Source organism: Macaca nemestrina, chromosome 3, assembly GCF_043159975.1.
Source record: "Macaca nemestrina isolate mMacNem1 chromosome 3, mMacNem.hap1, whole genome shotgun sequence".
In the NCBI taxonomy this organism is placed as follows: Eukaryota; Metazoa; Chordata; class Mammalia; order Primates; family Cercopithecidae; genus Macaca; species Macaca nemestrina.
The window spans coordinates 145,631,492-145,643,872 of NC_092127.1; the positions used below are offsets into that span (position 1 = coordinate 145,631,492).

Sequence of the window (12,381 nt, forward strand, 5' to 3'; positions counted from 1 at the left end):
GCTCAGGCAATAATGCCTGCTCACCCACCACTCACCTCTTGCTGTGAGTCCAGGTTCCTAAGAGGCCACATACTGGTACTGGTTTATGGCCTAGGGGTTGGGGACCTCTGTTACATGGGATTCCATTTACCTCTCACTTTCATTTTCCCTTACCCATAAAGATTCTCTATTGGTATTGGGGATGCCTCCTATTCCTTTACCCACATTGCTTCTTTCTTTGCTCATGGCAGACAGAGCCACTGGAAGCAGACAGAGGAGCACACAGAAAAAGAGGTAAACCTGAGAGCTGTTTTCAGTCCTCCTGCCACCTATTTCCCCCAATAAACTCCCAAATCACAACCATGATTTTACAACAGCTGCAACCCCATTTCCCTATCCTATCATCTCAAACTTTGCTTCTTTAAAGATAGTAATAAATGCATATAATTATACAGCAAAAGAAGTTCTTGAATGTACAGAAGAAATGAACTTACAGATTATAACTTGATGATAAGTAGGGTGAAAGACAACACTAAAAAGGAAGTGTCTTTTGTTTCAAAGATACTACCTGAAGAGACAAAGGGTGGCTTCCATCTTGAGCTTTAGTCCAACATGCAACTAATTTCTCTACATTCCCTGCACAAATATAGCAGAGACATGCTTGAGTCTGCAGGAGGCTATCTCCTTCATTTTCAAGCCTGGTTCCCAAAAGATCTATAAGTAAGAGGAAAATAAAATAAGATTATACCCAAGGTAATCTGTATATGAGGTTGTGAGCAGTTAAATAATATTTTCAGAAGCATGGATTATGCTTCATAACCAATGAATAGCATAAACAAAATCACTCTAAATGCTCAGTAAATATTCATTTGTTAAATGAATGGGAGTGAAAAATTGTATATAATAAATGATTTTACAAAACTATTATCTAACTGTACAACTAATTTTTATTAAATTAGAAAAACAATAAATGGTAACAATATTTGAAGAAAAAAACCCTAGAGGCATATTTGGAATAGATTTATCAATGGTAGCTAAGTCTAGTATAAATTACTTATAAAAATGCAGTTATGGCTGGGCGTGGTAGCAGGCCGAGACGGGCAGATCAGCAGAGGTCAGGAGTTCAAGACCAGCCTGGCCAACATGGTGAAACCCTGTCTCTACGAAAAATGCAAAATTAGCCAGGCATGGTGGTGTGTGCCTATAATCCCAGCTACTTGGGAGGTTGAGGCAGGAGAATCACTTGAACCCAGGGGAGGCTGCAGTGAGCCAAGATCGCTCCATTGCACTCCAGCCTGGACAACAAGAGCAAAACTCCGTCTCCAAAAAAAGCAGTTAGTATCTTGTAATTTTTATATTCTTATAATTCTTTCAAGGTAGCAAACGGCTATTTGTTTTTATACTAGTAGCCTTAAGCTTTTCTTGCAAATATTTATTCCTCAGCCACCAGTTTAGTCATGGCCTATAATGGTAATTTCTTTTTTTTTTTTTTTTTTTTTTGAGACGGAGTCTTGCTCTGTCGCCGAGACTGGAGTGCAGTGGCCGGATCTCGGCTCACTGCAAGCTCCGCCTCCCGGGTTTACGCCATTCTCCTGCCTCAGCCTCCCGAGTAGCTGGGACTACAGGCACCCGCCACCTCGCCCGGCTATTTTTTTGTATTTTTTACTAGAGACGGGGTTTCACCGGGTTAGCCAGGATGGTCTCGATCTCCTGACCTCGTGATCCGCCCGTCTCGGCCTCCCAAAGTGCTGGGATTACAGGCTTGAGCCACCGTGCCCGGCCTATAATGGTAATTTCTATTCTAACATTATCATTATTAATTTTACCATAGCTAACATTAAGTGAGAGCTACTTATGGTCTGTTTTACAGATGAATAAACTGAGGCTTAGAAAGTAATTTTTCATAGATCATACAGCTACTAAGTAGCAGAGGCAAGATTCCAACTCTAGTCTGTCTGAAACCAAAATCACTAAAATATTAAAAAAAAAAAAAAGAGTAGGTATGAAGATGTATTTAATAAATCTGAGAAAGGCACTGAAATGAGAACTTCTTTTCCTTTTTTGTGATTCGCAGATTTTAAAACGTCTCTAATAAAATTTGTCATTTAAGTTTATTTACAATATACTCTGCCACATATGTAAATGCAGTTAAATATAAAGCACATCTCTTACCACAAAGGGCTGAAAATTCATCTGGCTTCGCATAAGTCAACACAGCAGCTAAAGCCTCTCTCCAATTTTTAAGATCACAAGACTCAACAATCTCTTTCCAGTTCTTCATTACCACTGCAGTGATGAGCTTGAGAAAGGAAAACAAAGGAAGAACTAAAAGTCTTTAACATAGCAATAAAAATTAATTCTGGCTAATTAATCGTGTCAACTATTTCATGTCAAATGTAGTAGCAAAATGAAGTATATTTTTGAATCAAATGACATAATAATGATATTATTGTTCCTCAAGAAACAACAGCAACAACAAAAACAACTGACAACATATTTCATAAAGTGCTGAGAAGGAAAAACGTAAGATGCTATCAGAACCTTTAATAGAAAGGTGTAACCTGGTCAGATGGATCAGGAAAAACTGCCCAAGCATGTAGACTTTTGAAACGCGATCTGAAGAACAAGAAGGAATTAACTTCATCAAAAAGGAAAAAGCCTTCTAGGCCAAGGGCACAACAGATGCAAAGTTCCAGGGAGAAAGGAACATGCAATGAGTGAGGGAGGAACTACAATGTAGCCACTGTGGCTAAAAGATAACAGAGGAGAGAGTGACATGAGATGAGGCTGATGGGACTCAATACTGGTACAACTTTTATGAAAACTAATTTCCATAAAAATTACTTTTTTTATGATGTAGAAATAACATCAAGTAGCCACAAAAAACAACGAGATCATGTCCTTTGCAGGGACATGGATGGAGCTGGAGGCCATTATCCTTAGCAAACTAACACAGGAACAGAAAACCAAATACCGCATGTTCTCACTTATAAGTAAGAGCTAAATAATGAGAACATGTGAACACATGGACGGGAACAACACACACTGGGGCCTATTGGAGGGTGGGAGGAGAGACAGAATCAGAAAAAATAATTAATGGGTCCCAGGCTTAATACCTGGGTGATGAAATAATCTGTACAACAAACCCCCATGACACAAGTTAACTCATAAGTTTGTTAGATAACAAACCTGCACATGTACCTCTGAACTTAAAATAAAAGTTAAAAAAAAAATTTAGACCCTCTGTGCCAGAAATTCCTCTTCTATGACTCCAGTTCAATTTAAATAATCAGAAATTTGTACAAGTCTTTAGGCACAACAAAGGTGTTTATCATTATATAAACAAAGGTGTTTATTTCTATTTGGAAAATACTGGAAACTACCTAAACATAACAAAATAAGGGAAACATTACATCTTCTTACCATAAAATATTATAGAGAAATTAAAAAAAATTTTTTTTTTTTTTTGAGATGGAGTCTTGCACTGTTGCCTGGGCTGGAGTGCAATGGCGTGATCTCAGCTCACTGAAACCTCTGTCTCCCAAGTTCAAGTGATTCTCCTGCCTCAGCCTCCCTAGCAGCTTGGATTACAGGCGCCCGCCACCAAGCCTAGCTAATTTTTGTATTTTTAGTAGAGACAGGGTTTCACCATGTTGGCCAGGCTGGTCTTGAACTCCTGACCTCATGATCTGCCTGCCTTGGCCTTCCAAAGTGCTGGGATTACAGGCATGAGCCACCGTGCCCGGCCACAATTAAAAATTTTAATAGGGCCAGGCACAGTGGCTTACGCCTGTAATCCCAGCACTTTGGGAGGCCGAGGCAGGCAGATCATGAGGTCAGGAGTTCAAGACCAGCCTGGCCAACATGGTGAAACCCTGTCTCTACTAAAAATACAAAAATTAGCTAGGCGTGGTGGCGGGCGCCTGTAATCCCAGCTGCTCGGGAGGCTGAGGCAGGAGAATTGCTTGAACCTGGGAGGTGGAGGCTGCAGTGAGTCAAGATCACACCACCGGACTCTAGCCTGGGTGACAGAGCAAGACACCATCTTTAAAATTAATAATATATAACAAAACAACAAAACTAGAATAATCATGCCAAACTGTCAACAACTATTTCCAGGTCAAGGAATTATGAATGAGTTTTTTAAATTCTTTGCTGTTTTCTGCATTTCAGTTATCTATAATAACAGTGTATTGTTTTTATAATTAGAAAGATAAATACATTATTGCTTATTTTTAAAATAACATACCCTGGTAATTTTGCTTTGGGATTTTGCGAAGTATTTCTTCTGGGTTCGAGCCAAGAGTTCTTGTCCACCTGCTATGGCCAATATGATGGCATCGGCCATGCGGTTATCATGTAAACAAAGGTCAACAGCACTCTCAAAATTGCCTGTTAGCAAAGCCTGAGTAATTAAACCATCAATGTCTGCAACAAGAAAATAATACATCCAAGTTAAATATTGAGTTTTTGTTACCAAAACCAACAACAAAGTACTACATCTATCAATTTTTATACACATACATGAATGGAGACCACAACACTAATTTCTGATTACTAGTGGATTAATTTCTAACACAAGCTATTGGTATTTATGGAAAAGATCTACAGAAATATGCTGAGATAAATATAAAATAATACATTTTCCAGACTGCTTTAACTGGAGTATCAAAGATCACGTAGGTGTCTGAACACACCAGCCTTCCCACGACACTGATTACATATACGGTACCAAAGGAAAAGTGAGTTCTTTCTCACACTGCACCACCTGTGACAAAACTTTTTTTTTTTTTTTGAGATAGCGTTTCACTATATTGTCCAGGATAGCCTCAAACTCCTGGGCCCAAGCGATCTTCCTGCCTCAACTTCCCAAGTAGCTGGGACTATAGGCATGCACCATGGCACCTGACTTGAAGCATTTTAACTTAAATGCAGGAACTATTTGTTTTCCAATGGTTAAAAAAAATTAGAAATCAAAACCAACAAGTACTTACCCCCACTGACAGAGATATTAAATGTTCCTCCAGATGAGGGTAGAAATTCAGATTCTTCTTTTTCCTCTTTAATGTGCTAAAGAGATGAAAAAAGCAACAATTTAGCCAGAATAAAACTGTGGAATGATTTACTGACAAAAAAAAATTTACACATGATTCTTCATCTACAGACTAGATGACATACCAAGTTATTCCAGAAAAGTTCTCAGATCCAAATTTACACTAAGATCTATGACTTCCCTAAATATTACCTCCCATTATATAATCATAAATAAAATCCAAGGTCATGAAGAATACTGGTTAAGCAGGCTGGGCACAGTGGCTCACATCTGTAATCTCAGCACTTCAGGAGGCCAAGGCAGGCAGGTCACTTGAGGTCAGAAGCTCGGGACCAGCCATGCCCAACATGGTGAAACCCCGTATCTACTAAAAATACAAAACTAGCCGGGCATGGTGGCGCGTGCTTGTAATCCCAGCATTTTGGGAGGCTGAGGCAGGCAGATCACAAGGTCAGGAGATCAAGACCATCCTGGCCAACATGGTGAAATCCCATCTCTACTAAAATAAAAAAAGTTGACCAGGAACAGCGGCTCATGCCTGTAATCCCAGTACTTTGGGAGGCCGAGGAGGGCAGATCACGAGGTCAGGAGATTGAGACCATCCTGGCCAACATGGTGAAACCCCATCTCTACTAAAAACACAAAAATTAGCTGGTGATGGTGGTGGTGGTGTGCACCTGTAGCCCCAGCTACTCGGGAGGCTGAGGCAGGAGAATCACTTGAACCCAGGAGGTGGAGGTTGCAGTGAGCTGAGATTGTGCCACTGCACATCAGCCTGGCGACAGAGCAAGACTCCGCCTCAAAAAAAAAAAAAAAAAAAGAACACTATTAAACAAACTAACGTGTACATATTCATTACTGGTATCTCAGTAATGAAGCCGAAGAATCTTTGTTTTCTTAGGTAACTATGAGTGGCTCAAAATATGGAAAATATGTTTTTATTTTTATTTATTTAATTTTATTTTTTGAGAGGGAGTCTTGCTCTGTCTCCCAGGCTGGAGTGCAGTGGTGCGATCTCGGCTCACTGCAAACTCTGCCTCCTGGGTTCACGCCATTTTCCTGCCTCAGCCTCCTGAGTAGCTGGGACTATAGGTGCCTGCCACCATGCCCGGCTAAGTTTTGTATTTTTAGTAGAGACAGGGTTTCAACATGTTAGCCAGGATGGTCTCAATCTCCTGAACTCGTGATCTGTCCTCCTCAGCCTCCCAAAGTGCTGGGATTACAGGCGTGAGCCACCATGCCAGGCTGGAAAATATATTTTAAAACTACACTATTTTAAAATTTTAAAACAAACCTGCTTTTACACATCTAAGAATTCCTGTCCACTACATTTGATTATAAGGTGCTTTTGTTTTAACTGAATCATAAAAAAAAAAAAAGAATAAAAAATCACTTGGTACCCACAACGTAAAAGCAATATATTATTTATTAATACACTTAAATTCAAGTATACATTTCGTTTTCACTCAAATTAGTCGTACCTGGAACAGTGGGCTAGTCTGGTAAAAATAAACACAGTTCTGTTATAATTTCTGAGACTACCTGCAAGACTGATTAAAAATAAACTCAATGCTTTCTTTAGAAAAAATATAATGGAAGCATTTTGCAGGCAAATAATTTTAAACGCTTTCTCTCCCATGCATAAAAATTCAAAATAAGACAAAAATATATCAGAGATTAGAGATAAATTTTTAAAGAAAAACACAGCTTTCTTACATGAGATGAAATATCTATCTTCCGTGCTATATTATCTACACATCTGAATGTAAATATCTAGTATTCAAAGTCAGTGGCACTTTACAACTGGGTAATTTTAATGCAGAGTACAGCACTGCACCATCTGCAAATACACTTAATTATTAATGTTGACTATTACAGGAGAATATCTATAACCCTAATTCCCTTTCCCCAACTAAAGGGAAGCATTTGGAATTTAAAAACTCCAAGAAATTAAGAATTTAAGTTATTCACATTAAGGAATAAATCAGACACACTGATCTAATTACATTCACTAACAAACTTGCATAAAAATACTTTTTTTTTGAGACAGAGTCTCACTCTGTCACCCAGGCTGGAGTGCAGTGGTGCATTCTCAGCTCACTGCAAGCTCCACCTCCCTCCCGGGTTCACGACATTGTCCTGCCTCAGCCTCCCGAGTAGGGACCCGCCACCACGCCTGGTTAATTTTTTGTATTTTCAGTAGAGATGGGGTTTCACCGTGTTAGCCAGGATGGTCTCAATCTCTTGACCTCGTGATCTACCTGCCCTGGCCTCCCAAAGTGCTGGGATTACAGGCATGAGCCACCGCGCCCGGCCATTTTTCTTTTTTTTAAGTCACTATTTCTCCAATTTGCTTTCTAGAAATGATTTATCCTTATTTATGCACTTCTGAACTAGATATAAGGTCAAAAAATGCACAATTTATTAGGTAATGAGTGCCTTCAATGTGTAAGCTACTATGAAACAAATAGCTCATCAAGACAAAGGGGAAGATTTTATCTCCTTAAACACATTTTTTTCAAAGAACCAAAGTACACATTGATGACTACTATTTCATTAAATGCATATTTTCCTTACCTATTATTCATGAGTGCATTCCCAAATGACCCTCTATTTGATAATACATAGTCTAGCGGTACATAAATGAAAGTACATTTCTCTATGTATCTTACAATTCTGTTTAAATATTCTCAAAATTAGTTCTTTTCTTTTTTAAATCAGACAAGGTCTTGCTCTGTCACCCAGGCTGGAATGCAATGGTGTGATCATAGCTCACTCCAACCATGAACTCTTGGTTCAAGTGATCCTACCTCAGCCTCCCAAATAGGTAGGACTACAGGCATGTGCCATCCTGCTGGGTTAATTTTTTTTTGTTTTTTTAGAGATGGGGTCTCACTATGTTGTCCAGGCTAGTCTTGAATTCCTAGCCTCAAGTGATCCTCCCACCTTGGCCTCCCAAAGTGCTGGGATTACAGGCATAAGCAAACATCATGCCTGGCCTAGTTCAAATTTTTAGTAAGATTTTATCCACATTCTTTATTCTCTTGTTAATAAACTCTAGGAGATCCACTTCTAAGGAGAATGATTTTTGCAATCATCTTGTAATAGACTAAATTTACTGAATTATTTTTATAACTTAGTAAAAAATTATACAAAACATTCCATAGTCAAGATATTGCAAAGAACAATGAAAAAGCCAAAGATGAGATGAGAAGAACTTGTTGATTAATTTTCCAAGATGATATAAAATTAGAAAGCAAGAAAAGTAAATTATAGATTTGTTCATTAGTGGTTAAAAAAAAACACCCAGAAAATTAAAAGGAAAAAGTAATGATGTAACTCTGTGTTCAAGGACTCTTCTTAATTATTTACAAAAATTATCAACTAAGGACACATTTATTGAAAATCATGACAGTAAGTTTAGTGAAATATCCTTTACTTCAACTCCATGTTCAGTACTAATTCAGAGGCCTATGCCACTGATAGTTGGCCCAAAATTATAGGCCAAAAAAAGACATTAACTTTACATGCAACACAATGAGGATTTCTGAATAAAATCTCTTTTCAGTTTGACATCCTGATAGTCATCTGACCAAATTATCTTAATCTCACATCAACTGTTAGTTTTAAACCATATAATCCAGAAACAAGGTTGGAGAACAAGAGTCTGGAGATAATACTTTTATCAGTATAGGTAAATAGATTCCTATCCTAAACATCTCAAAGAAAACAATTTATTTCAACTTAATTTTGCCACAAGTAGTCAAGAAAATTTTTCTTATTTTAATGTGAGATACACAAATATCACAAATTTGTCCAGTATAATATGAAAAAAAAATAATAATAAGTACCTCTCCCAAGAGCTGCTCTTCAGCAGCAGGGCTCTCCTCCCCATCACTCTGTGCTACTTGGTCAGAGTCTTTAAGAGCCTTTGGTACACAAAACAATTACAGGGGAAGGTGAAAAATGTAGCATTAAAAGGCTGTTAGTGAACCAGGAAGACAAAAGACCCAACCAACAACATTCAGAGCTAGTTTAATCATAAAAAGCAACAGTGAGTAAATTTATTTGAGAATCACCATTAGAGGAAAAGTAAAGAACTATTACTGCTAACACTTTCCCATTCTTTTTTTTTGAGACAGTCTTACTCTATCACCCAGGCTGGAGGTCAGTGGCATGATCCCGGCTCACTGCAACCTCCGCCTCCCGGTTCAAGCAATTCTCCTGCCTCAGCCTCCCAAGTAGCTGGGATTACAGGCATGTGCTACAACATCCGGCTAATTTTTGTATTTTTAGTAAAGACAGGATTTCACCATGTTGGTCAGGCTGGTCTTGAACTCCTGACCTTGTGATCTGCCCTCCTCGGCCTCCCAAAGTGCTGGGATTACAGGCGTGAGCCACCGCACCCAGCCCACTTTCCCATCAATTTTTTTTTCCCCGGCAAAAAAACAAACAAACAAAAAACAACAACAAAAAAAACTTTAAGTATTTGAGTAGTCATTAATTCTGTTTTTCCTCCTTTACAAAATTCAAATATGTATGTCAAGAGAAAGGAATGCTCCACCAGCTAAGCTCATGCTATTTTTTTTTTTTTTTTTTTTTTTTGAGACGGAGTCTCGCTCTGCCGCCCAGGCTGGAGTGCAGTGGCCAGATCTCAGCTCACTGCAAGCTCCGCCTCCCGGGTTCACGCCATTCTCCTGCCTCAGCCTCCGGAGTAGTTGGGACTACAGGCGCCCGCCACCGCGCCCGGCTAGTTTTCTGTATTTTTTAGTAGAGACGGGGTTTCACCGTGTTAGCCAGGATGGTCTCGATCTCCTGACCTCGTGATCCGCCCGTCTCGGCCTCCCAAAGTGCTGGGATTACAGGCTTGAGCCACCGCGCCCGGCCTAGCTCATGCTATTTTTAAAATGAGAATTATTAACTTATTAAAATATCTAGAATAAGCATTTATTTTTATACTATGAACCATAAAACACAAATTTCTTAAATGATATTTCCTTCTTTGTTATGACCTAGCCAAAGTTTTAGAAGGTAGCTATTTTTAAAGGCCTTCTTACCACATCGGCTCCATCCACTTTGTTCAAGGCCAAAGCAATCTGAAATAAAAATAACAGCTCACCTACTACATGGAATTCTATTTCAGAGCATCCAGCAAATGTTCACCTCTTGCTTCTCATTGGCGAAAATCCACAAAAGTTCTTATAGGAATAGTATGTTTAAAAAAAACAATAAAAGCTATAACTGGTTCTCCACGGTTCTAGCTTCTTTCACACGGAAGTGATTAGAAATAATCTGACAATCATTCTATTTCCTCATTTTCTGCCATCAGGCATGCAAGTATAACTTTCATATATTAATCTCTTACAAGCCTAAAAAAGTTACAGCCTCAAGAAGTTTAGACTACGAATAAAGTTAAATATAAAACTCTAAAGGAGTGAGCAAAGACACAGCCACTAAGGAGTGGGGTTGTGATGTGATCTTAGTTCTGCTGGACATCAAAAGAGCACTAAACTTCAATATGCACTTACAGTGCACGGTATACCTCTATCACACATGCAACAACCTGCAATGTTACAGAAAACTCTTGTCATTTCCAAAGAATGATGAAAGGCTAATACAAGTATGTATTCAAAACTCTGGCAACCACTGTGGGTAATAATGGAGAATAAAAAAAGAAAAAAGAAAAAATGCTGGCAACCAAACACAAATTAGTATTAAATGTTTATTGGGTGATTTAAGATAATCTGTGTCAAACTTTATTTTTTTAAAGTGTGATTCATAAACAGCATGCCATCTAACTTTCCCGAAAGTTTACCTTCTTTCCTAGATCTTCTTTCTTGTACCCTAGAAGTTCAAGGTATTTTCCACGAGAATCATCCTCAAAGTTCACCTTTTAAAAAAAAGACATATTCTTAAAAGAAAGACCTACATTTAAAGGCCAACTTTTTATAAGAATGAATCAAATTCCAAAGAGAATTATTAAAATTATCTGAAGTCTACATTCTAAAGATTCATTGTTAGAACGAATCTAAAGAATAGTGGGTTTTTTGGTTTTTTTGTTTGGAGACCCAGCCTCAGGAGGTCCTGAGAACATGTGCCCAGAATCATTTTTTTAAAATAAGTGATTTTTTAATAGTAAATATACTAGTAATTAATTATCCTGGTTGAATAAAGTTTACTTTTGAACAGTAAGTTTTTTAAATACAAACTTATGTTCAAAGGTTAAATTGATACAAAACTCAAACTATGTGGAATATTCTATGTCCTAAAATTATTTCCCAAAATTATTACAAAATATAAATTATTTAATTTTAGACTTTAACCTACCGTATTCAAGACTGCTTTACTTGAAAAATCAGTACTGTATAAAGAAATAGACATTCCAGTGCAGGCAAAATGACCAACAAGGAAATTCTAATTGTTACTCTATCCTAATTCCTCTTAAAGTAAAAGGAAAAATGCCTCCAACCTCTCTCCTCTATTCCTCTTCCTTTTTCCATTTTCCTTAACTAGATCTAATATAGATATTAAATATTCTATGTTTTCATTATAGTAAACTCTATGTACTAATCTTCAACATAGGTATGCTGACTATGTCTCTCTCCTCTAAACAGATCTATTTTTGTTTTCTTATTAAAAATGTATTTCGTATTACACTTTTCAAAGTAGAGAAGGAAAAACTCTGGACACAGGTTGTATGCTCTTTATAAGGCTTCTTAATTTCATGATGAATTGCTGAAATCACACTTTTTCAATTCTTTAAAAGGAAGACAGATTTAGAATATAATGGAACAGTTAAATTTGCAGATAATGAAATAATACAGCCTTAAATAGCAACTTTACCTTCAAAAAGGACCACACATTTTTCTCAAATTCAGTCTGAGAAGCATCAATTTTTTTTTGGCAATAATTGATAAATCCTTGTGACTGCACAGCCTGCTGAAGTTGGTCTGACCGGCTGAGGAACTCCTTTTCTGTTACAACCTGACTAATGAACACATGGTGCTGCTGCTGCTGCTGCTCAGCTCCCTGATGAGAAGGCATTCTAACATTCTCAAACGTAACCAGTTTGCCTCCAAACTATAAAAGAGAGAATGAACAAACTCAGTGTTAACCCGAGGATATGGCCAAAAACAGTGCTTATAAAGTGGCCTAAACAGATAATCTGGATGAAATTAGTTGATACCACCTCTCATGCGCCACAGTCTGACATCACTTCAATTTCTGTTCTAGATGAAATGTACTTTTTTTTTTTTTGAGACAGAGTTTCACTCTTAGTCACCCAGGCTGGAGTGCAAAGGCGGGATGTTGGCTCACTACAACCTCTGCCTCCTGGGTTCAAGTGATTC

At 38.0% G+C, this 12,381-nt stretch overlaps 1 protein-coding gene across 35 annotated transcripts in view; it reads right to left on the minus strand.

Annotated features, from left to right (window-relative positions):
• LOC105496856 (SEC31 homolog A, COPII coat complex component) overlaps positions 1-12,381 on the minus strand; it is an 82,106-nt gene that overhangs the window by 36,705 nt on the left and 33,020 nt on the right. For 14 of the 35 annotated variants that reach the window (XM_071093590.1, XM_011767485.2, XM_071093577.1 and 11 more), the window contains 8 exons: positions 11,876-12,112; positions 10,848-10,922; positions 10,090-10,128; positions 8,884-8,961; positions 4,974-5,049; positions 4,229-4,407; positions 2,152-2,278; positions 548-693 (listed from right to left, as the gene is read on the minus strand). In XM_071093590.1, coding sequence (XP_070949691.1) covers positions 548-693; positions 2,152-2,278; positions 4,229-4,407; positions 4,974-5,049; positions 8,884-8,961; positions 10,090-10,128; positions 10,848-10,922; positions 11,876-12,112 — 957 coding nt within the window. The remainder of the gene's footprint in view (positions 1-547; positions 694-2,151; positions 2,279-4,228; positions 4,408-4,973; positions 5,050-8,883; positions 8,962-10,089; positions 10,129-10,847; positions 10,923-11,875; positions 12,113-12,381) is intronic. The other 21 variants (XM_024797608.2, XM_071093588.1, XM_071093582.1 and 18 more) reach the window with 3 other exon arrangements.